Genomic DNA, 25,194 nt, shown 5'->3' on the forward strand with positions numbered 1-25,194 from the left:
GATCAAGTTCAACAAAATATGAATTCAAATAAATAAATATATACATATTTAAATAAATGGATAAAATCAAGTACACAAGGGCACAGGCCACTAGGGAAAGATAACAGAAAAGAGAAAAAAGAGAATAATAAGCCTTATTTGTGGCGTTAAAATGGAGAAAGGGCACTATTTTTAAGTAATGATAATGGATTAAAAATACTCATGTACTTTCACTCCTCCATGGAACTGCACTAAGATAATAAAAAAGAGAGTTTTTGTTCTGTTTTTCAGACATACACTCATAGGAATAAAGAATGAAAAAGGAAATAGTAGGAGCCTGGAGAGCAGATGACCATCTGTTACTGTCTTAGCAGACCTTGAGGGGAAAAAAAAAATCCCAGGCCAGTACTGGCAGGCATATCTCTGCCAGAGAGGGATACATCAGACCCATATGCCATAGAATTGTCAACCCACACACCTAAGACTCTTCATTTCATTTCTCATTTCTTTTAATTCATTTTCCTTTCTTTTCTTCACTTTTACATCCGTCTTGAAAACAGTAACACTTAAATTCAGTTGCCTTTCTACCTTTCAATCTGCCTTAAAAATCTTACCTTCCTACTTTACCAATCTAATAAAATCTCAACCCTTGATATATTCTACAGAAAACTTCTTCCAATACTGGACCTAAATAAACAAGTCTGCTCATGATTGTCCTGAATCATAGCAGTTTGGCCTCCTGTAAATTTATGATCATCAAACTCAAATGGACCCATTATAATCCTGCTATGTTTCTCAAGTCAACTTGTTCTATCTATCAAACTACTCTTTCAAATTTCTCTGTCCTCAAACCTCTATCCACCTTACCTTTACCTCCTCCCTTAATCTAAGCAACAAACCTTAAACTGTAGCTCCCAAACTGCTATTTTTGAACTGTTTGTTTCCATCAACATTTAAGCATCCTAAAATACCCCGTATCTTAAAAAAACAAAACAAAACAAAACAAAAACACAAAGGAAACTCCAGCTACCTCACTCCTTCAGCTTACCACCCATTTCTCTTCAACCCTTTAGGAACAAAGTCTTGAAAATTGTTTCTGTCTAACCATCCCCATCTTCTTAGCTCCAATCCCTGTCAGAACCTTTCTAGTCTGGTTGCATTCTCACTATGGTCATCAGTGGCCTTTCTGCTGCCAGATTTAAAAATGTGATTTTATTAAACTTTTTATTTTGAAATGATTTTAGATTTAGAGAAAAGTTGCAAGTATAATACAGAGTTCTCATATGACCTTTACCCAACTTCCCTGAATCTTATATAACTATAGCACAGTTAAAGAAACTAGAATTACAGAATATATAATATATGTTCATATATATATACAGAATATATTTTATATATATATACATATATATATATATAAAATGCAGAATTAACAGTAATACAATTTTATTAACTAAACTGTAGACTCTCTTTGGAGTCCACCAGTTTTTTCACTAATTTCCTTATTCTATTCTAGGATTCAGTCTATGACCCATTATATTCAGTTGTTGTGTCTCAGTCTTTCCAGGCCTTTTTTGAGCTTGACACTTTGAAGAGTACTGGTCACTTAGTTAGATGAACATCTTTCAGCTTGATATTCTCTGATGTTTCCTCATGAGTAAAGTGAGGATGTGCGTTTTGGACAAGATTACCACAGCAGTTAAACAGTTGCCTAGTGCTTCGGATCCATAGAACATAATGTCAGTATGTCCTATTATTGGTGAGGGTGACCTTGATCACTTGATTAAAGAGCTCTCTAATGTGATGTTACCATGTTTCCCTTTGGAATTAATAAGTATGTTGGAAAGATAGTTTGCAATTATGAAAATGTCCTTTTTCTTTTCAACCTTTTGTCCAATCATTTTAGCAGCCATTTGTGGATCTTACCTGCAAAAATTATTACTCTGGTATTCCAATGCTGATTTTTTATTTTCCTTACTCCTTAGAAGTTATTATTTGGGAATTATCTGTAATGAAGAACTGTCCTTTTTTGTTCACATTATTAATTTTGTTACTCAAGCTATTTTAGCTCTGGTCACTTGGAGCTCTTTCAGGGTGGCTCCTGTGTCCTTTTGAAATGGTTTTGTCTTCTTGTGAGCACTTTCTTAGTTTCTGGCATCACAAAATGTTCTAAGTTCACCTGGGTTTTTCCATGTCTGTATTAGTCTGGATCCTCCAGAGAGATATACTCTATATAACTAACAATAACTATAACAAATATAAATACAAATAAATACATATTTAAGGCAGTAGTTCATGCAGTTGTGATTGAGGCTGAGAATTCCAAAACCTGCATTTGGCAAGCTGGAGACCCAGAAAAGTAGATGGCATAGTTCCAGTCCAAGTACAAAGACCTGAGAACTAGGAAAACCAGTGGTTTAACTTCTACTCTGAGGCCAAAGACAAAAGAAGATTGATGTCCCAGCTTGAAGACTGTCAGAGAGAGAGAATTCTCCCTTATTGAGGCCTTCAACTTACTGAATGAGCCCCACGCACACTGCAGAGAGCAATTTGCTTTACCAAGCCTTTACTCAAGTGTTAGGCTCATCCAGAAACATGGATGTTTACTTAGCAACATGGATGTTACTTACAGACATACTCGAAATAATGTTTAGCCAAACAAAGTTTAACCAAATAGTTAAAACAAGTGTTTAACTGGTCAAATTGACAATAAAAATTAACCATCACAGGTCCACCTCTTGTCAACTGGGCACCATACACATCTCCTTAAACCGTACTTCATCTCCATATATAGACAATAATAAAATCATAGTTCTGTCTAACATGATACAACTTTCCTGACTACAACTGAAAACACACTAAGCACTTTACCAGGAGAATAGCTACAGTTTTGAATAATGTTTGCTCTTCTCAATATCCCATATCTTAAATACTATGATGTAAAGTTAACAATACTTAAATACTATGATATAAAGCTGATACATCTTATGTTACATGATAAGGGAGAAAGGGATGGAGGAAAACAAAGATATTTGCATACAAATATATTAATAATAATAAGGAGGAAATACTCCTAACAGTTATATTCCTTGTTACTGTAACTCATCATGTGGCCATAGTTGGTATTTATAACTACCTTCTTCTATTACCTATTCTGTATTCCCTTTGCTTTCAGGAAGCAACTCAGGAATTAAGTATCACTTTATGAAACATGACTTTTTATTTAGATAAAATAACCATGCATCTACATTTTTAAAATAAATTTTCAATTTCAAGTATTCTTTTCAAGCTCCAAAGTGAGGTAATAGTTATTATATCTTGACTCCACTGGAAGAATCTCTTGGTTCAATGATAGAATGTCCTTAGATGCTTCAAACAGAAAAATCAGTTAATTCTAATAATGGTTTGATATTTTTCATTCAATCTATAGAATCAGAGTAGAGCTTTTAGAAATAAATCTGCCATAAATGAAACATAAGTTACTATTGTAGATGCTATTGTAAATTATAGTAAAAATCTAACACTGACAAATAGAAACATTTGATTTTGCATTAATAGGCAAATTTAGATTTTGGTGGGACACAGGTTAATCTTAAAGAACAAATATATTTGGCATTAGTTATGGAGACCATAAATTCCTTAATTTTTTATAAATAACTTTATAAAATATAATTATAAGTTCAATAAATTTTTATTTAAAATGTCTTTGAAAAACAAGCAGGCTTAATATTCTGTCAGTGGAAATTTAAACTCTTTTTCTCAAAATTTGCAATACCTTTTTATAAACACAGGGTGAAATACAGGTAAATGAACAGTTAAATGAAACACTAAGTTTTTGAAATACAGCTGATATTGATGATAAGAAAAAAAACCTTTCAGCGTGGCAGTTCAAAATTTTGTAATCAAAATTTCTTCTTTGGTACCCATTATCAATTATACTTTAGAATTGTTTAAGATGATTATTATACAGTAATATTGAACCATTTTATAAATAAGTTTCTAAATTTTTATTCTATTTTTTCTAATCAGTTAGAACTCATTAATCAAAAGCGTCAATAAATGGACTTCTGCCCCAATGTATGAAAAACTAACTACTACAGGAATTGTCCTTTGGTCAGAAACTTTTTAAGAATCCAAAAAAACATATATATGGAACGGTGTTTTTAGACACTGGACAACAAATACTAAAAGCCAATGATCCTGGCAAGAAACAAACTAGGAAAGAGAAAAATGAGGCCTACAGTTGCCTGAGGTTACCTAATATGAGGCAATTTCCAGGATTCAGCATAGGGAGGGAGAATTCAAATAGAATCCAGCAGTTTTTCTGAGTTGAAGATAAAGTAATCAGAGTTTGGGGAGACTGAAGTGACTATAATTTGTGGGGCAGAATATTTGAGCTGAAGTTCTTGCACCCAGAAAGAACTCTGTGTATCTATACAAAAGTTTCTTTAAACCTTTGTTTTATTTTACGTGCATGAGGTGAAACTCCAAAAGGCTGAGAAAACCAATAGGTTAAATAATTCAACCAGTTTACACAGGATTGGGAATAGTTTGCATTCCTAATAGCCAGACTGGAGAGACTTTGTAATACATAAGGCAACATGCAGAGATATCAAAATGGTTTTCTCTTAGTTTTAAGACTAAATAAGCCTTACCCTAAAACCTGCTCTGGAGCCAGTCTAACAAAGAGTACCAGCAAGCCTCAAAGGGATCACACTAATTACAAGTAATTTAACTACGTGCCGAAATAAAGTCCACCATCTTCGAAGAACACAACAAAATTCAATAACCAGATATGTTCAGAATAACAATTTCAGGCATCCAAATGAAAATTACCAGATATACAATGAAGTAAGAAAATATGGCCTAGAAATATAAGACAAATTAATTAAACAGAAACTGACTCAGAAACTCAAGGCATGATAGAATTAGCAGACAAGAATGTTAGTTATTCCTAATATGAAGAGGAAAGTTCAAGCATAATGTGGAGAGAAATGAAGAACCTAAAAAACATGCAAATGGAAGTTTTAGAGATGAAAAATAACAGTATTGGAAATTTAAAAAATTTTATACCCTGGAAGGGTTAATGGCAGAGTATATACTGCAAAAGACAAAAACAAAACAAAATAAACAAACGAACAAAAAATGAAGTTGAAGAAGTAATAGAAACTATTCAAGTAAAGAATAGAGAGAAAAATACTGAAAAATAGTATATCAGTGGTATATTGGACAGCATCAGTTGGCTAACATATCTATAATTCGAGTCCCAGAAAAGGCAGCAGTTGGGGAAATATTTTTAAGAAGAATGGGGGAAAATAAAGAAAGAAATAGTGGGAAAAGGTTTTATAATTTGATGAAAACTGCAAATCCACAGATCCAAGAAGCTCAATCAATCTCAAGCAGAATAAACATGAATAAAATCACATTGAGGTGCATTATAATGAAATCTTAAAAGAATCCAGAGAAAAGAAAAATCATATTACATACAAAGAAACAAAAATAGAGATGATAAGAAAAAGATAAGAATCTTTTAAATCTCAGAAGTATTACATTAAGTGAAAGAAGCCAGATATTAAGGATTGCAGAGTATATGGGTCTATTTATGTGAAATTCTAGAAAAGACAAATGTAGAGTGACAGAAATTCAGTGATTGTTAAGGGCCAAGAAGGAAGGTAAGAACCTGACTCCAAAGGGCCAAAAGGCGGTTTAAGGGATGAAGAAAATATTCTGTATTTTGATTGTGGTAGTTGTTATATGTATCACTGCACACATTTGTCAAATATGCATCACAACCTGCCCTTAGAATTGGTAAATTTTATTGACTGTAAACTATACTCAGTGAAGCTGATAAAAAAATAGTTATGAAATGAAGGAAAAATACTAGATTTTGAAACTTTTAAAGAATATCAGTTACAGGGTGCCTGGGTGGCTCAGTGGGTTAAGCCTCTGCCTTCAGTCTCAGGTCATGATCTCAGGGTCCTGGGATCGAGCCCCACATCGGGCTCTCTGCTCATTGGGGAGCCTGCTTCCCCCCTCTCTCTGCCTGCCTCTCTGCCTACTTGTGATCTCTCTCTCTGTCAAGTAAATAAATAAAATCTTTTAAAAAAAAAAAAGAATATCAGTTACAGAAACAGTGTTTCTGATCAATTTAAAGAAAAACATTTAAATTAATCCCTACAAAAGCAAAGGAATAAATGAACAAGTTGAGGATAAACATGCAAACCATAGGATTTGATTTTGAAAATCTGTAATTGGGCTTTCAAAGGTGTCTATTTCTTGATAGAATCAATGATAAAATTCCTATTCTTAGTGGCATAAATTTATGTTCTGTTCTGGAATAAAATGACACTGAAAAGTCATGTGATTTTGCAGCATCTAAATTTAGTAAGCAAAATTTTATAGAATCAAAAAATAGGGAAAACTTTCTTGATAAGCTTGGTTTACATAAAATGTTTGCCAAAGAAAGATACCTATGAAAAGGAGGAAAGGGGTATCTGGGTGGCTCAGTGGGTGGAGCCTCTGCCTTCAGCTCGGGTCATGATCTCAGGATCCTGAGATAGAGCCCCACATGGGGCTCTCTGCTCAGCAGGGAGCCTGCTTCCCTCACTTCTCTGCCTACTGTCTACTTGTGATCTCTCTCTCTGTCAAATAAAGAAATAAAATCTTTTAAAAAAATAAAAAGAAAAGGAGGAAAAAGACATTAGTCATGAAAATATTTGTTATGAAATAGTCACTCATTTTAGTATTTTAAAAATTGGAAGTGAAAATATTCCACGTTAGCGGAAATTACCACATAGTACTACACCTGTAAAGACAGTATTTGTCTACCAAAACCACTATCGTCTCTTGAGAAGAGTAATTAAAGATGCCACAATTTCAAAAATAATTAACTGTTAAACTCCGCTTTGAAGTGCAGGCAATTTTATGAACACATCTAAAATACTTAGACCACATTGAAACATTCTTCATAAAAATATAATGATATTCTGTCAGTGAGAAACATGGCCACAAAATTTACTAATGTGATTATGTATCAGCAATCATAATTCTGCTTATGTTATTTTCTAATGTTTAGGTAATCAGTATGAAGTAGTTATTGCGCTGTGGCACACATGAATTATTCAATTTTTGGTTTTTTAGAATGAATTTTAGTTGTGAAAATAACTTTTGAATAGGACTATTTTATATTTTATAGATCTACTGATGAAAACAATTTGTTGACCAATAAATAAACATTTCAATGACATATAATTTTTATTTTTAGCCCCATTTTAAGCTTAAAATTACCCCAACTTGGATGAAAACTACCTGGTCACTCTTGATATACCAACTTTCAGAACATCATTATTTTTCATATATACAATGCTTTGGAACCCAGTAAGGTTCTCCATTTAGCTTTAAAAACCTATCTTAAAAAACTATTAGGAGGTTCTGAACTCTGGAGAATCCATGAAGTGAGGTGTCTTGTTAGTCCCAGGTGATAATAATCTCTGAAGTTGTTGGGGCTTGGAAAAGGTTTACTAACAGTTTCTTGTCCTATGAGAACATAGTGTGTAATAACAAAAGACAATATTATTCAAATCATAAGAACAAGTCTGAGAAGTGACTCTTAGCCCCCAGAATGGTGAGGGGAAGGGTGAGGTTTCTGGAATGAGGAGGCTTTTGCAGTGTCAGAGGCTTTGGTTGGTAAAACTTTTGACAGTTGGGTTATTTTTAACCCAGACCTTCGTACATCAGCAAATACTTTTTTTTTTCTAAATTTTTCGTTACCAAGAACAATGTGGTTTATGCTGAAGTCTGATTATTCAGTACCTGCAAGAGGTCCTCTCCTGGCTCATATCTGACCCAGTAACTCCATCTTTGGCCTGCCCTCTAATTCTTGACCATCTGCATCTATTATCTAGTTTTTACCTTTATTTTAGATTCATTCTTTCCTTTGCCTTTATCAGATAAAACAAAAATGCAGAGTAGTGAAGGCTAAATAGTCAGAGAGGAAGGAAGGAAGGAAGAGAGGAAGGGAGGGAGGGTCGGAGAAAAGGAAGGAAGGAGGGAAGGGAGGGAGGAAGGAGAAGGAAGGAAGAAAAAGAAAGGGCTGGGTAGGGGAGGAGAGGAGGAAGGAAGTAAGAAAAGAAAGGAAAAGAAGGAAGGAAGGAAAGAAGGAAGAGGAAGGAAGAGGAAGGAAGAAAAAAGAGGAAGGGAGGGGAGGGAAGGAAGGAAAAAAAAGAGAAAGAAAAGGAGGGACGGGAAAGGGAAGGGAGGGAGGGAGGAAGAAAGTGAAAAGAAAAAAGAAAAGATAAAAGAAAATGCTGAAAAGTGGGGAGGTTTACATAGTGGGCAAAACAAATAAGGATAGAGGATATGACCAAAGGAGTGTGCATGACCAGTGTTAGTGGAAAACCCCTCTCTTTTGACAGTTTTATTGCTTTAGGAGAGCAATCCAGTGGTTGCTGGTTTCTAATATCTTACTCTATAAATAGCAGCTCCTAAATACTCTAGCAGTAAACTTTGGTTCATTTTTCTTGTGTGCTAATAAGCATATTATTCTCATGCCAACAGATAGGATTTTCTAGCACATATGTTTCTGAAAGAAAAAAAAAACTCATCTTGTGAAAATATAACCCATAAATTTGGAGTTTGAATTGGCTGCATATTGCACAGTCTATGCTATACCCACTTCATTTTAATTATTCTCCTTTACAAGTAGAGATAGTAGTCTATGAATGCATTATTAATGTAGAATATTTCCTTTGTTTTTATAGGCTTCACCAGAGGCCATATTGAATTCAAAGTTTTGGGTTATTTCTGAGTCAGAAACCTCATACATTTGGATAAAAACCAAACTAACAACATTTAGTCTTAACTTAGCAGGATATTTTATACACATTAAATTTTATTCAAAAAGGTCTTAGCTATTTAAAATCTTTCTTACTACTCACATACATAAAGGCTAAATGTTAAAGGATCATTGTCAGTCATTCTGCTGAAATCATTATTAATGATTCATACCTTCTGTTCTGATTGTGTTTAGGGAGTAAAGATGTTTGTTTTGTCTATGGCCAAGAATTCTCTTCTTGAGGAAAAAGTACAATGCTTAAAAATTAAAACCCATGGTTATTCTAGATGTGCCATATTATCTAAAAGCAAGTGTTTACTGACCTCCTCACGGGTTTACGGACTCACAGAAAAGTAAGATTTTCTTCCAAAACAAATTCATTCTAACATCCAAGAGTAAGACATAACATGAGATCAGAAAAATCACAATCACTGAGAATTACAGCAGGGAGAACCCTTTCATTATCATCAGGCCCTTCACTGTCATGTTATAAATGTGGGAATTGTGCCCCAGAGTGATCCAAGTGATTTCTTTGGGTCTAGTGTGTAGTCTCCAATCTGGAAGTCTTGACTTTTAGTTCAGGCCTCCATCTTCAATGGACTCCTTACTCCTCCTCTACAGTGAGCACTTGTCTCCAGTTTTATGAGCCTGCCATCACTCTCATCACCTTCCAGTTCATTGTCCATGATCTGTCCAGAGGGATCTTTGAAAAACTTAAACCTGATTCCCTGCATCTTCTGCTTAAAATTGCCCTCTTTATACCTACAAGTTGGAGTCCAAGATCATTTGCATGTTATTCAAGATTGTGTGTTATTTAGCACATATTTGCTGCAACGGTCTACCTCATCACACTCAAGACTTTTTCAAACATTCCAGTAGTTCCTAGTAGTGGACTTTGAACCCACATCACCCCCTGCCCCCCAAAAAAGAAGCCCACAGAGACTTGAGACTCAAGTCTGTGCACATTTGTGTGTACTCTTTCCTGTGCTAGGAATACCTCATCACCATCACCTCCCTCTGTTTCAGGTTGACTAACTTCTGATGGTCTTTCAAATACTTGGTTAAGTACTATTTTTTTCTGCCAGCTCTTCTCTCACTTTCCCATCATCATAAGTATATGTTCTACTTACTTCCTCTGAGGATCACATGGGCCTTTTCCACAGAGTCTTGTCATTTAGACCATGAATTTCTTGGTGCGAGGAAAGTATCTTTATGTCCTCAATACCTCAAAATGTTAGCTTGTGGGTTTATTCACAGTTAGAATTGCTATCATTTGGTCCAAATTGAAAGCTTTATGATTCTCAGACTTAGGACAGAATAGGTAATTACAGCAAGTAAAGTTGTAGTGGTCAACTGTCAGAAGGTTCTGTTGGCATGGGAAGTAGTTGGGGAGACTGAGTCTCCTTCCCTAATATGATATCCATTCTTTTTTAAGGCAGTAAGATAAGGAAAGGCCGAATGCAAAATGTTAGAGCTGGAAGGGATTTGAGATCATTCCCCTGTTTTGAGAAGCAGATATGAAGTGCCAGAGAATCTTACCTGCATGATAGGTTGGTCAGTGGCAGAGCGTGGTCCAGAACCCAGTTATCTTCCTTACCAATCCAAGTCAAATTCCTACCTCACTGGTCAGGCTACAGAGATAGTTCTAACCTAGTAAGTCATGTCACCACCTAGGAAGATTCTCCTGCTTTGATTTCGAACTACTCAACACTTTAAAAAATAGCTTCGGGCTGCGAGAAAGCCATTGACTCTCTCTTTCATGTTTATTCCACTGGCATGTTCTCATGAAATGACCTCCTCTTTTCCTCTTACTCCCCTTCCCTGCCTCAAAAAATGAAACTTCCGTCTGACATATGGAAGGGTGCCAATATCAGCCAGTGCATATATTAAAGTTTTAAATCAATTATTGTTCTAGTACACACCCTGGGGTTGAGAAAGAAAGAACATCCAGGACTAACAAACCTGATTGTTCTGGCAAAGTTGCCATTCGATTCATGCTGGCATTTCTGGGCTTTTCTTTTTCTTTAATATTCTAACCTCGTATTTTTTTTTTATAAAAAGGTAATAGCTCAAGTAGCAATTTTTAACATGACTATTTCATTCAATTTCTCCATGAGACTTCTACCTCTTAGTCTCTTAAGGGTTTCCCAGAGGGCGCTATGCCCAGAGTTTGTTTATTATTTAATTGTAGAGACAGCTGTCAGTCTGATAGTGAGTTCATTAGACCGTGGACTGTTCCTCACTTTATTATCTTCTAAGCGAGGGAGAGACTCGGGCTCGGGACCATTAGTACTTCACAACTTGGCATTCTTAGATTGAGAAAAAGACTTAATCATAACATTTAAGAAGCCAAATTACAGCTGTGTATAACATAGATAGTTTTAACAACTGCTCTGAGTTGGATCTATATAAGTATTCTGATTAATACTGCTTTAAAATTCCTATTAAAGTATGATGCCTTTTTTTTTCCTAGGCAAGTACTGGAAGTCAGTAAGGATGGTGGCTGTGCCAAGGGGTTGTGCTTTGGCTGGGACTCAGTTGCAGGAGGAGACTGAGACTGTTTCTGCCCTGGCCTCCCTGACGGTAGATGTAGAACACCCCTTTGCTTCAGAAGATAGCAGGTATGGATCCAACATGGGGGAGTCATTAAGGTCAGTAACATCCAGGCTCATCATTAGCATTTGTGAACCTCTCTCCAGGCTTTCCTTCACTTGTCTCCTCTACTTCCACCACTTGTCTTCTTCAAAGCCACAGATTCCACAGCAAATGCTGTAGGCCACCAAGAATTCATTTGTTTCATTCTTCATGGGAAACACAGAGCTGGAGCATGTGGTTGCAGTACACAGAGAATTAGAGTGGATGAGATACATGGTGAGAGAAATCACTCCTCATTGGCTAATTTAAATGCAGATCATTGTGGAAAAGAGCTACTTGTGTGCTTTACTTCTTTCCTTAGTTCTCTCTATTTTTCCAGATAATCTTTTTCCTTCTATCATCATTTCAAAATTACTGCTATAACAAAGTGGAAAAAGGAGAGAGGAAGCTGAAAGTATTACTAGTCAGTTGGATAACCTAAATACATACAGGATCTTTCTGTGACTGCCCTTTCGGTCCAAGGACTGGGTAAAGATAGAAGGTGCCTCCAATGGAGACAGGAGTTTGTATAAAGGAATGTATGGACTCTTGAGTCTGATTTTATTCCACTTTCTGATAAGAAGAAGTTGATTCCAATTAGTCTTCATATGAATATAGCATTCAGGAAAAGAAAAATAATATTAACCTAAGATTGGGTTTGCTTGTTCTCCTTTAAGAAATATTTGTCACTTTGTGCATTTTGGTGTTCATCATCCTATCATACAGACAATGCTACATTTAGGATTTTTTTTAAGTCTGCTACAGTCAAGGCCATCACAAATGTACATATATATATAAACATTGGTGCTTTCTCTGGCTGTCTTCAAAGTCACATTTTCTCAATTTAAAAATGAATCAGGTAGGCTTTACTGAAGTTTGCCAGCTTGCACTTCTAAATTGCTCTGAGAAGGAAATCATATTCCCTCTGTCAATAACATCACCATTAATTACACAGATCCTGCTACCTAGTACTTAGTTGGCAATTTTCCCAAGAATGCACAATTTAAACAGTTTTAGCTTTCTTGCTTTTACTGGATATTCAGAATTTAATGGATTTAACATCTTGCTTTGGTCAACAGCAGGAGATGCATTGAATAAGAGATTTCAATTTTAAACAAGTATTTTTTTCTTACTATAACCACTTAAAGACCAGATTACCTATAGAAAAAAATAGTTGTACAATATTTTATTAGAAAACATCTTCATGTGGGCATGTGGAACATAAAGGAAAACTTATTTTACATCTTTGATAATATGAACTAACCCCCTGCCGTTCCCAACTAAGAACCAAACCAAGTTCATAATCCAAAGGTGTTGCAATTATTCCCAAAGCCAAATGCAGTTAGTTGTCCGTCATCTGAGGGCTATAAAACTGAGGAAACTAACATCTGTTAGTGCTGGATATAAAAGGAGTATATCTATTATTTAGAATTCATTTAATATAGAGAAATGAAACTAAATTCCAACCAGAGTGAAATGAGTTATAAATAATTTTGCTTAGAATAATTAAGAATAATAAATTCTGTTATACACCCCAAGTAATATAAAAATCTCAGCACTTTGGCAGGAATTGGCTCTATAAGCATGCTTGCTTATCATCAGGTAAAAGGTGTATTTGACTTCTGATAATCTGCAGGGACTTAACCCCAGCTTCAGTTCACAGTGATTATTTATTTATCTATCTATTTTTTTGGTTCACAGTGATTTTTAAGCTTCCTTTGGTGGCAAAGAATGGGAATGTGAATGTTTTGATGTGTAGGGAAACAGAGTTGATGCTTATGACCTGGATTCATATTTGTTTATCAGTATTAGACACATTATATCTGTTTTGATTGATTTTTTTTCTTAGAGAAAGAAAAATAGTTTTGTTTGAATTATTTTCTATGGCTTTGCACTCACTTTTTCAGCAGAGGAAAAGAAAAATTCTTCTAAAATTGACTTTTGCATGTCTATTGAACCATGCATGAATTTCATCAGAAAGAGTCAGAGACAGAAACCTTGAAAGCCACAGAATATTTATTCTTTCCAGAGGCATGCTATCCAAATTGTCCCCCTACTCAATACAGGAAAGACTTTCAGAATGAGATAAAGAGGTGGAAATGTTCTTGGGCCTTTGTTATGAATGTAATATTGTAAGTACACAGGAAATTTAAAAATTAGAAAAATCAGAAAACTAAATGGATGGAAAAGAGTGAAGGCAAGATTCTTTTTATAGGAAATTCTTGCCAATTATTTTGGAGGATATATTGGTGCTTGGAGTGAGATGACTCATTTTGTACTAAGATTTTGGGTAAAGCAGCTCTTTTCCTGGCCAACTCATATCTGACTCATTTACCACTAGTGAATAAGGGATAAAATGCTCCTGGCTAAAAACCATTGTAAGTATTTTTTGTTCATTTTTCTTGGGGGGGTGGTGGCAAGAGGGAGATGACAACACAGTGAAAACAGTCATTTCATTTGTATAACTTATTGATGGACCATGAAGAGTAAATTGTTTGAAAAAGGCTGATATATGGGGATGCATTTGGAGGATGATTAATTGAAATACAGTTTCAAAACATAATTATCAGGTGGCAAAGACTTGAGCAAGAAAGAAAAAATTAGTGGATCAGAAAAAAAAAAGACAAAAAAATTAAATGGGGTCCATTTATATGTTCAAAGAATATTTAAACAGATAAACCTGATCACATATAGCATATATATTTATGCTTAGAAGCATTTAGCTTCTAAATGACCTAAAGTCATTTTTTTTTTTTTTTAGGTTTAGGTTTTTTCTTGTTTAGTGGGAGACTGCACCTTTAAAAGATTATAGCTTACATGGGTTGGATATCTGTTTCAAATGCTTCTACTTTGAAAAGGGCAGTGCAGTATTTAGGTTTATTCTTGAATACTAGTTCAGGCTCTGCTGAAAATCAAGGAAAAACAATCAGAACTTCAGGATGATCAAATATTATGTTATTGGGAACACATATATACTCTAGAAATCCTGTCTCTTTATCTATCTCTCTCTCTTTTTTTAAATCAAAACGAAAACTTAAAGTTACACTTTTCAAATGTCAGTTGCACCTATTGATTATAGTGTGAATCATGTTAGATTTTCTTAGTACAATCTAGTCTGGTTGTTTGTTTAATCATTTTGTCTTCAGCTTTTGGCAACTTTTCTCATGAATGAGATGGTTTCATATCATTATATAATACAAAAGCATGAGAAAATATATGATTCTAAGTCTAGCTGGTTTGTTTGTTTTTGTTTTTTGTGGTTTTTTTTGGAGTAACTGTCTTATTCGTGAATATTAAAGAAGTATAATGATATGCTGGAAAATCCCAGGTATCTTCTACCTTAGCTTTTAATGGCCTATAACGTGTGCCAAGGACATTAATAACCACATTTTTCTGTATCTGAAAATGTATATAGAAATATAAATGACTATTAAATACACATTCATGTCTAGTATACCTAGAAACACAACTTTGTTTTCCATTCCTTAGAATTGTGTCTCCAAGGCTTCTAAAAGCTAAATATTGTATAAATTATGCAGGTTTCTGATTTTTCTCTATGATCACTTTATTTTGAGCACTTGTTTATCTAACCAGGCAAACATTCCAATACAAACGTTATTCTTAATTTTCATCGATAAGAAAGTCATAGTTGAAAAGTGGGCTAGGTCGCCTAAGATTTGGAGGCTCCTGATAAAAGGAAGGATCATCTGTCCCTTCTTTTCTTCTTTTTCCTCCTCCTTTTGGGACCATCTTTTTATCTCTGTTTTCAGTGCCTACTATGTGGTCAGGGGATGGGGTCTGTATGAAGTCTGACTTAGTATGATAGGGATTCAATCCAGTGCCCATTTATATATTCAGGGTTCCATTCTGAACTCTTTAAAGAAGTGTTTTATAAGGAAAAAGAAACATATTTGAATAGAACTATAAGTAAAATAAGATGCATGATAACTTTAGCTTCCCATCTTCTCATCTTCCTTTCTACTCCTTCACTCTTGTCTTCTTCCCACTACAAAGGAAGAATAGAGTGTGACTCTAGAATCAACTTACAAAGGTTCAAATCCCATCTTCAAATTAATAATTGTGCAATCATGGGCAAGTTACTTGTCTCCATGGGCTTTATTTTCCTTGTCTTTAAAATTAAAGGAGAATTTCCTAAGGTTTTGAGGATGAAATAAAATAGTATGTCTTAACACAACACCTGATACATAGTAAGTACTCAATAAATATTGGTTTTATTATTTTTCCATCATTTTTATTCTTCCACCATTTATTTTTTTTCTCCTTAAATACATAGCTCATCATCCAGTGATCTATATTAGAATATAGAGGCTGTACTAGGCATCTAACTGTTCAGGGGTTAAATCATTAAAACAATCATTAATAACAAGAGATTGACAAATAATCTCTAAGCAATAAATTGATTGAGTTAATTAATCTGCAATTGGCTGGCTTAACTCAAGACTTTCACAATGCCTAATACACTGTAGGTAGTAAATACTGAATGAATGAATGAATGAATGAATGAATGAATGAATCCAAAAACAGAAGACAAAATATTGTTGAAATGGTAACATAACATTTTATAATGATTACCTGAGCAGTTCTTGTCTCTTGATTTACTGTATTTTCTGAGATAATCAGTCTTTTTATATTTTATAAGAGTTTTCAAAATATGTTTTGTATTTATTTTCTTTTATAGTACTAATTGACAATATCAACTTTCAGATTACAAGAATCCATAGTACTCATATAATAAATATGGATTGAATGAATAAACATAATAAGGGGGGGGCAAAGTATCTGTCTGAATGGAGAAAGGAATTGTATATAGGGAGGGAGAAAAACTTGGCAGTGATGCTGACATTACAGGATTATCCTCCAACCTGCAGAATGAGGAAGGAGAATATCCAGTCCATTCTTTATTTAAACACTTTCTGATTAAAAAGTGTTGAGAGGCAGGGTCACAAAGCTTCCTCGTAGTCCTCAAAATGTTCATATACTGGTTTTCTGTTTCTCTAAAAATTGCTATAAATTTAATGACTTAAAATGACAGAAAGATCAGAAGGCTGGCACAGGTCTCTCTGGGCTAAAATCAAGAGGTTGGCAGGGCTTGGGTCCTTTCCTTGAGACTCTAGGGGAGAATCTGCATCTTTGTCTTTTCCAGCTTCTAGAGGCTGCCTGCATTCCTTGGCTCATGACCCCCTTCCTCTGTCTTCAAAGCCAGCAACTTTATATTCTGCTGACCTTTCTTCACTTACCATGTCTCTCTCTGACTGAAGGAAGAAAGCTGGGCAAGCTGGCTTACAAACTGGGAAAGATTCCCTGCTTTTAACAACTCATGATTAGATTAGCTCCGCTAGGATGATTTAGCATAATTTCTTCATCTCAAGGCACTTAACTTTAATCACATCTACAATGTCAGTTTTGCCATGCAAAACTTCCAGGGAATAGAACATAGACATTGTTGGGAGCTATTATTCTTCCTACCGCAAGAGTAGACATGAACAACCAGCTATAATAAGTGACAAGTAATTTGCTATATTGAGCTTTAGAATATAAGAAGACCTATCATGGGCCTAGAAAAGCAGAACAATTCAGAGTAGGACAACAGAGCCAGGGTAGAAAAATATATAGAATTTCACCTAGTAAACAAGAGTAAAAGTATCTGAGATAGAGACAATAGCTTGAGCAATCCTTCTATTTTTGTAAACTTCTACTGACAGCAGGTCCAAAGTACCGTCTTTGCTTATCCAAACTCTTAGAGTAGTAGTTTTCTTACCAGTTCCTGTATCTACTTTTGCCTTCTTACCAATCCATTTTCTACACAGGCAATCAGAGAGCTCTTAAAAACAAAACAAAGCACAACTGGACAGCAAATCCTGTCATGCCTTTGTTTGAAAACCTTTAGTGCCTTTCCATTTCCATTAGCATAAAGATCGTCATTCTCAACAGGACCCATAAGCCCTCCATGATCAAACCCTTCCCTTGATTTTGTACGTTATATCTGAAATCTTTCCTCTTTGTTTTCTGATCTGTGTTCCAACACTGAACTTGTTTCCTTTCTTTTTTTCAAATTGGGGTATACCTTACATATAATAGTCTGCACAAACCAAAAGATTTTTTACCTATTCCGTACTCAAATGAACATCACCCAGAAGAAGATCAAAAACATTTCCCTTACTGAGAAAATTTCCTTATGCCTCTTAGTCAATGCTGTTTTCTCCAAAGGTAATTTTTTTTTTCATTTTAACACTGTAGATTAGTTCTGCCAAACTTTAAATTTCATTTAAAGGAATTGGAAGTTCATACAGCTTTTCATCTGTCTTCTTTTACTCCACTAAGCATAATGTTTTTGAGATCCGTCCATCAGTAGTTTGTTCATTTTTATTATTGTGCATTATCCCAGTGTATAAACACACACTAATTTGTTTATCCATGTACCTGTGGATCAGTGTTTGGCTTGTTTCCCCTTGGGGCTATTAATTTTGCTAGGGATTTTTATTGAGACATAACTGATATATAACATTGTGTTACTTTCAGGTGTAAAACAATGATTTGATATATGTATATAATTTTAAATAATCACCACAATAACTCTAGTTAACATCCATCAGCACACATAGTTAAAATTTTTTTCTTGTCATGAGAACTTTTAAGATGTATTCTCTTAACTTTTGAACAAAAAATGACAGTATTATTAACTGTAGTCACTATTCTGTATATTACATCTCCAGGACTTACTTATTTTGTAACTGGAAGTTTGTACCTTTTGACAACTTTTACACACTTCACCTACCTCTTACCCCTACCCTCACTTCTGGCAACTACTAGTCTTTTCTCTGTAAGTTCAGGGGTTTGTTTTAGATTCCACAAATAAGTGAGATCATATAGCATTTGTCATTCTCCATCTGACTTATTTCATCTAACATAATACCCTCAAGGTCCATCCAAGTTGTCACAAATGACAAGATTTTCTTCTTTTACTACATATTTATTTATTTATTTATTTATTTATTTATTTATTTTGAGAAAGGGGGGATTGGGGGAGGTAGGAGAGGAGAGGCAGAAGGAGGGTGAGAAAGAGAATCTTAAGCAGGCTCCATGCTTGGGGTGGAGCCCCATGCAAGAATCAGTCTTATGAAAGATGAGATCATGACCTGAGCTGAAATCAAGAATCAGATGCTTAACCAGCTATGCCATTAAGGTGCCCCAATTTTCTTCTTTTTTATGGGTGAATAATACTCCATTGTATCACGTTTTTCTTCTCCATTCATCACAAATAGATGCTTAGGCTGCTTTTATGTCTTGGCTATTGTAAGTCATGCTGCAGGAGTATAGGGGTACATTTATCTTTTTGAGTTAGTGTTGTCATGTCCTTGGATAAATACCCAGAAGTGAAATTGCTGGATCTTATGGTAGTTCTATTTCTGATTTTTTGAGGAACCTCCGTACTGTTTTTCATAGTGGCTGCACCAGTTTACAACACACCAACAGTGCACAAGGGTTTTCTTTTCTCCTCGTCTTTGCTGTCACTTGTTATTTCTTGTCTTTTTGGTAATAGCCATTCAAACACATATGAAATAGTGTCATATTGTGGCTTTGATTTGCATTTACCTGGTGATTAGTGATGTAGACACCTTTTCATGTCCTGTCAATCATCTGTATGTCTTATTTAGAAAAATATCTATTCAGATCCTCTGCCATTTAGGGCTACTATGAATAAAACTGCTATGAAAATTTTTTATTATTGTGGTGAAAAGCATGTAACATAATGTTTGCCATCTGAACCATTTTTAAGTGTATAGACCAGAAGTGTTAACTGTATGCCCATTATTGTGCAACATCTCTCTAGACCTTTTTCATCTTGCAAAACTAAAACTCTCTATCTATTAAACAACAATTTCTCTTTACCCCATTCCCCTAGCTTCTGGAAACCACTATTCTACTTTCTGTTTCTAAGAATTTTATTGCTTTAGATACCTCATATTAGTATAATTATGAAGTATTTGTCTTTCTGTGACTGGCTTACCTCACTTAGCATAATGTTGTAAAAATTCCTCCATATTGTAGCATATGACATGATTCCGTCCTTTTTAGAACTGAATAATATTCCATTGTAGGTATATGCCACATTTTCTTTATCATTCATCTATTAATGGACATTTAGGTTGCCTCCACCTCTTGGATACTGCGAATAATGCTTCAATGAATAGGAGTGTGCAATTATCTCTTCAAGATCCTGTTTTCAATTCTTTTGGATATATACCCAGAACTGGAATTGCTGGATCATATGGTAATTATATTTTTAATTTTTTGAGGAACCTAAGTCTCTGTGAAATTTTTGTTCAGGTTTTTATTTTGTGAACACAAGCACTCAGTTTTCTTTGATATATACCTGGGAGCGAAATCACCAAGCTACAGGGAAGCCATGTGTTTCACTTTGTAAGAAACTTCCAAACTGCTTTCCAAAATGATTGTGCCTCTTTCATTCCCACCAGCAATGAATGACTATTCCAGTTGCTTTATGTCCTCACCTATACTTTATAAAATCAGTCTTAAAAATTTTAGCCTTTCTAGTGGGTGTGTAATGGTGTCTTCTTGTGGTTTTTAACATTTTTTCCAAAGACCCATATTCATGTTCACATCATGCCTCTTGGCACATACCCTCCCCTCTGTTTGGAATACTTATCTTCCTTTACCTCCCACTGACCCTGTGCTAGCCTCTCCGTTTTCTTCCACTTATCCTTTAGGTCTCAGATCAAATATCACTTCCTCTTCTTGGTTAATGTTCACTGACCATCAATCCCAAAATTAGATCGGATATCCCTGTTATATTTTCTGTGTCTCCTCTATACTTGTAATACCTAGAACAGAGTCAGGGTGTATAACAGACACTCAGTCTATTATTGTTTGAGTCAGTGAAAAATTGAGTAATTGAATGTCAGAACCAGTAGATATGTGGAATTTTGAAATTGAATGTCAGAACCAGTAGATATGTGGAACTTTGGAGGCTATGGGAAGGTAAAACTATGACAGCCATTCTGGAAAGCAATTTAGTATGATTTACTATACACAAAACATATGACCTAGTAATCCTGCCCCTGTGCTATATGTATATACTGAAGACTTTCTCATCTAGGGTCATTAAAGTACATGTACTAGGTTGTTCACTATAGCTTTGTTCATGGTGGGTAGAGAGAGGGAGTCAAACCTGGGATCCATTATTGAGAGAGTGAGTAGTTAAAAACGTGGCAGATGTATACCGTGGAGATGCCATGTAGTTCTTAACAGGTACAGACTAGATAAACATAACTGCGTTGAAAGATTTAATAAATACAATACTGAGTGAGAAAATTAAGCAGCAGAAATTATATATGTGTATAAAAATAGAATTTACATAAAATAAAAGTATATGCCCACAAAACAATAATATAAATCTCTGAAGAACACCTTACCAACAAAATAATGTACATAGCATTAGATTGCTTGCCTTGGAGGAGGAAGAGAAAGTAAGATATTAAGGAGATTAAACTAAATCAACAAAACAAGAGAAAATATGTCATATTAAATAACATTATTAATATAAATAAAGAAATACTGTTTTAAAAATCATAAGAAATGAAATACATTTAAGGAAATGTACAAGAATTTAAGGAAAATGCAAGAATTTAATTTTATGCTATATCTTTTCTCAAGTTAAATTCTTTCTGCTTTATATTTATAGAAGTTTTCTCAACTTGTGATTGCTGGACTGAACAGATCCTTCTCTTAAATATGTGTAATCTTTGCCCTTTATTGATGAAAAATGATCAGTGTTCACTGTGAAGTTGGCTTGCTCTAATAGAAGTTTATGTCTTCAATTAGCTAAACTACTGAACTAAAATTTCTCTTTGGAGGTTTTATTTTATATGTATTTTTTTAAAAGATTTTATTTATTTATTTGACAAACAGAGATCACAAGTAGGCAGAGAGGCAGGCAGAGAGAGAGGAGGAAGCAGGCTCCCTGTCGGGCAGAGAGCCTGATGTGGGGCTCGATCCCAGGACCCTCGGATCATGACCTGAGCCGAAGGCAGAGGCTTTAACCCACTGAGCCACCCAGGCGCCCCTATTTTATATGTGTTCTTGACCTTACTGTGTCTCCATCTTACCTAATTACAAAAGAAATTAAATTCAAAACTGTGAAAATTGCATCTCTTCTCTTTCCCCATCTCTTTCCACAACTCTGTTTTTGTTAATCAAGGTAAGTTTGGTGTGTGTACATAGATGATGGAAGTGGGAAGCCCCCACATTTCCAGAGCATTGCTTCTCAGTCTTTAACCAAAACAACCATTAAAAGGTCATTCCTCACCAGTTGACTTTCTAAGTGTTTCATGAAGAAGGTTTCCTTAAAAAATGATCTTTTTAAAGAAATATGTAGACATATAAAATAGTTACATAAGGATAGGAATTCAATAAAGACAGTACACCTCCACTGAAAGCTATGATACTATAAATCATCACAATGGCAGATATAAATAATACAATTCTTCTATAGTTGTTCAACACTTTATAGTATATAAAGCATGTTCTCTTAAATTACCTCATTCAGTTAAGCCTAAGAGCAAGTCAGGGACTATTTCAACTTTTAAAGAGAAAATTGAGAATCTAGAAGTGTGGACTTGCTCAAAGTTAAATTTTAAAAAGTGACAGAGCTGGGACTTAAATGCAGAGCATACCTTGAAATCCAGGAGTTTCTCCAACCTGCTCTGCTACTAACACTATTTCTATGCAGCAAGACACCAAGAGAATTGGTCAGTTATGTGGATGTGTATTTGATTCAGTAGAAGGTGGGGATTATAAGTGGACTATTTTCAAAAAAAGTGGTCAGTATGAAATGATTTTGAAGGGAGAAAAAAAAAGAGAAGCATCCGATGCGAAGTTTTATATTGTACCTGAAAGTCCCCGTGTTTCTACAGAAGAGGATCCATTTTTGCCAGTAAGTGTGGGCTGCATAGTAGATACCCTGCTCGTGTCCTCAGAGTCCAGGCTGGTCAGGTATACATCTGGAGAATGCACAGATCCTGCACCAAGGGTAGATATTTATTACGTACATCTCTGACCCCTGGAACATTTTTCCTACACACTATTTTCTCTGAAATTCCAGCCACAACTGAGGCCTGGGTATAGGGGAAAAGACAATCTGTTATCTTTTGCTTTGGTTCAGAAATAGTGAAATGCAAGCCAGGAGAGTGATGTCACTAAGATGGGAGAGCAGAGACCTGAGCTTTAGTCTCCCAACAAAGATCAATAATTGGACATCTATCAGTGCAAAAATATAGCTCTGGGAGAGCTCAGAAGTCCGCTCAAGAAACTTTAGCAACAGAGTGGAACAAAACAACAGAGTGGAAAATAAACAACAGAATAACGGCCCAAAAAGGGAAGGAAGAACGGTTTCATTTTGCTTGAGTCATCCCATCCTCCTGACTCATACTACTCAGCACCAAGAGGGCCTGAGCTAGAAAAAGTTCTTCTTGCTGGGAAAGAAAGAGCAGAGTGAGTGGCCAGCATCCCCAGCCTTTTGGGACACTGCAAGAAAAAAAACCACTTCAGTTTCACCCACCCAGAGAATTGGCAAAATGGAGATATATAGAGATGGCTAGGAACAAGGAAGAAGGGTGGGGGCTACCAGTACCAGATATGCAATGGGAGTGATCATGGTTTCTAGTGACATGTTCTGCAAGGACCCCAGCAGCTTTCACCAATGAAGAAACCAATGTCCAAAACAGCTGTTTCAGACCCCTGCAGATTTTACCACTGAGGATTTTACCACTGAGGATTTTCCAGGTTTTCAACATGTTCACCAGTTATCCAGGTCTTTCCCTCTTTTCTCCCTCTGCCACCCATGCCTCTGCAGCCTGGGATTTATACCAGCAGCCCATTCCAGCTTCTGTGGCTACACCAGTGCAAGATGCCAACCTTGACCCTGCCACTGACCCACCACCATGCATACACTCAGGGCTAGCCCTTCCTGCTATGCACCTGCATATGCTGGCTGGACTCCCATCACCAGCCTCCACTGCCATGAATGCACATATGGCAAGACTTTTCAGCCATAGGAGTCCATACTGACAGTCAAGACCCCCACAACTGCCAGCAGACTGGATTCAGCCCTGCTTTCTGTCACTGCCTGATCTGCTGAGCCCACATGTAGCTAGCCCTTCCAACTGTACACCTGCACACCCTTGGCCAACTCACATCTCTAGCCTCAATGCCATGCCCATATCCGTGTTGAGACCCTTCAGCCATAGGAGTATACTCCAAAAATCGAAGCCCACATCTAGCCCTGACTCCTATGACTAGCCTGCACCATTGAGCTCAACTGCATCTGCCCCTCCACCTATGTACCTGCACCCCACCAGCCTGAGTCCCAGCACTGGTTTCCAGTGCTGTGCGCCTTGGGAAGGCTTGCAGTCACAGGAGTTGGTGCCAAGACCCAGTGCCCTTGCAGCCAAGTGTGTGCACCACCAACTCTAGCCACCACAGTGGCCCATCCTGGTCCCTAGGTGCTGTACTTGAAGAAGACACTGAGGACTCCACAATCCCTTGCAGTCACTCCAGCATCTCCCCACCTGCCCTGCCATCATAGTGCTCACCGAAGACAACACAGCTGTCAGTGTTGTGGACCTGAGGTGCCTGAGCCAACCAAATACTGTGCCTTCCTGCCCCAGATACAGAGCCACAGGGATTGCCACCAAAGGAACAGAGTAGACTTTTAGTAACCGACCCAAGGAAATGAAGATACATGAATTGCCTGAAAAATAATTAGAAATAATTGTTATAAAGGTGCTCAGAGAGTTATAAGAGAACACAAACAATTCAACAAAAATCAGGAAAACAATTTTAAACAAATGAGAAGTTCAACAGAGACAGAAAACAGTAAATAGTCAAAGTTTGGAGCTGAAGAATACAATAACTGAATCAAAGAATTCAGTACAGAGCTCAGTATCAGACTGAACCAAATAAAAAGGAATCAGTAAAGTCAAAGACAGATAATTTGAAATTATTCTGTCAGAGGGGCAAAAAGTAAAAAATGAATTAAAAGGAATGAAGAAACCCCTTAAGGGATTTATGGGACATCATTAAGACAATCTGTGAATTATTGGAGTCCCAGAAGGAGAAGGTGACAGAAAATTTATTTAAAGTAATAGTGGCTGTACTTCTCAACCCTGAGGAAAGATTTAGATACCCAAGTTTATGAAGCTAGTAGGTCAGCCCAAAATTCCAATCCAAAATGATGTTAATAAAATAATAACACTGTCTAAATCAAAGACAAAGAGAGAAATTTAAATGTCAAGAGTGTCAAGAGAAAAAAAATTGTCTCATACCAAGGAACTCTCATAAGACCGTCAGTGGATTTCTCAGCAAAAATCTTGCAAGTCAGGAGAGAGTATGATGATATACTCAAAATGCTGAAATTAAAAACCTACCAGCCAGAATAGTTTACTTAGCAAAGTTGTCCTTCAGAAATGAAGATGAGATAAAAATTTTCCCAAACAGAAGCTGAGTTAGTTCATCACCACCATACCTGGCTTAGAAATGCTGAAAGAAGTTCTGTAAGCTGAAAAGAAAGGATGATAATGAATAACATGAAAAAGGCATAGAGTGGCTAGATGGATTTAAACAAACAAACAAGATCCATCTATATGCTGCCTACAAAAGATCCCTTTAGTTTTAGGATGTGACACACGCGTGCTCAAAGTGAAAGGATG

The 25,194-nt window shown here is 35.9% G+C and overlaps 1 protein-coding gene across 2 annotated transcripts in view; it reads left to right on the forward strand.

The window, feature by feature from the left end:
• LOC111147209 (histone deacetylase 9) overlaps positions 1–25,194 on the forward strand; it is a 926,500-nt gene that overhangs the window by 894,046 nt on the left and 7,260 nt on the right. The window contains exons 26-27 of one of the 2 annotated variants that reach the window (XM_022503098.1): positions 11,286–11,433; positions 19,614–19,674. In XM_022503098.1, coding sequence (XP_022358806.1) covers positions 11,286–11,433; positions 19,614–19,644 — 179 coding nt within the window. In that variant the 3' untranslated portion in view covers positions 19,645–19,674. Of the gene's footprint in view, positions 1–11,285; positions 11,434–19,613; positions 19,675–25,194 lie in introns of those variants that run through there. The other variant, XM_022503097.1, reaches the window with a different exon arrangement.

The sequence above is a fragment of the Enhydra lutris genome, unplaced genomic scaffold, assembly GCF_002288905.1.
Source record: "Enhydra lutris kenyoni isolate GAN:26980312 unplaced genomic scaffold, ASM228890v2 scaffoldscaffold16, whole genome shotgun sequence".
Taxonomy (NCBI): domain Eukaryota; kingdom Metazoa; phylum Chordata; class Mammalia; order Carnivora; family Mustelidae; genus Enhydra; species Enhydra lutris.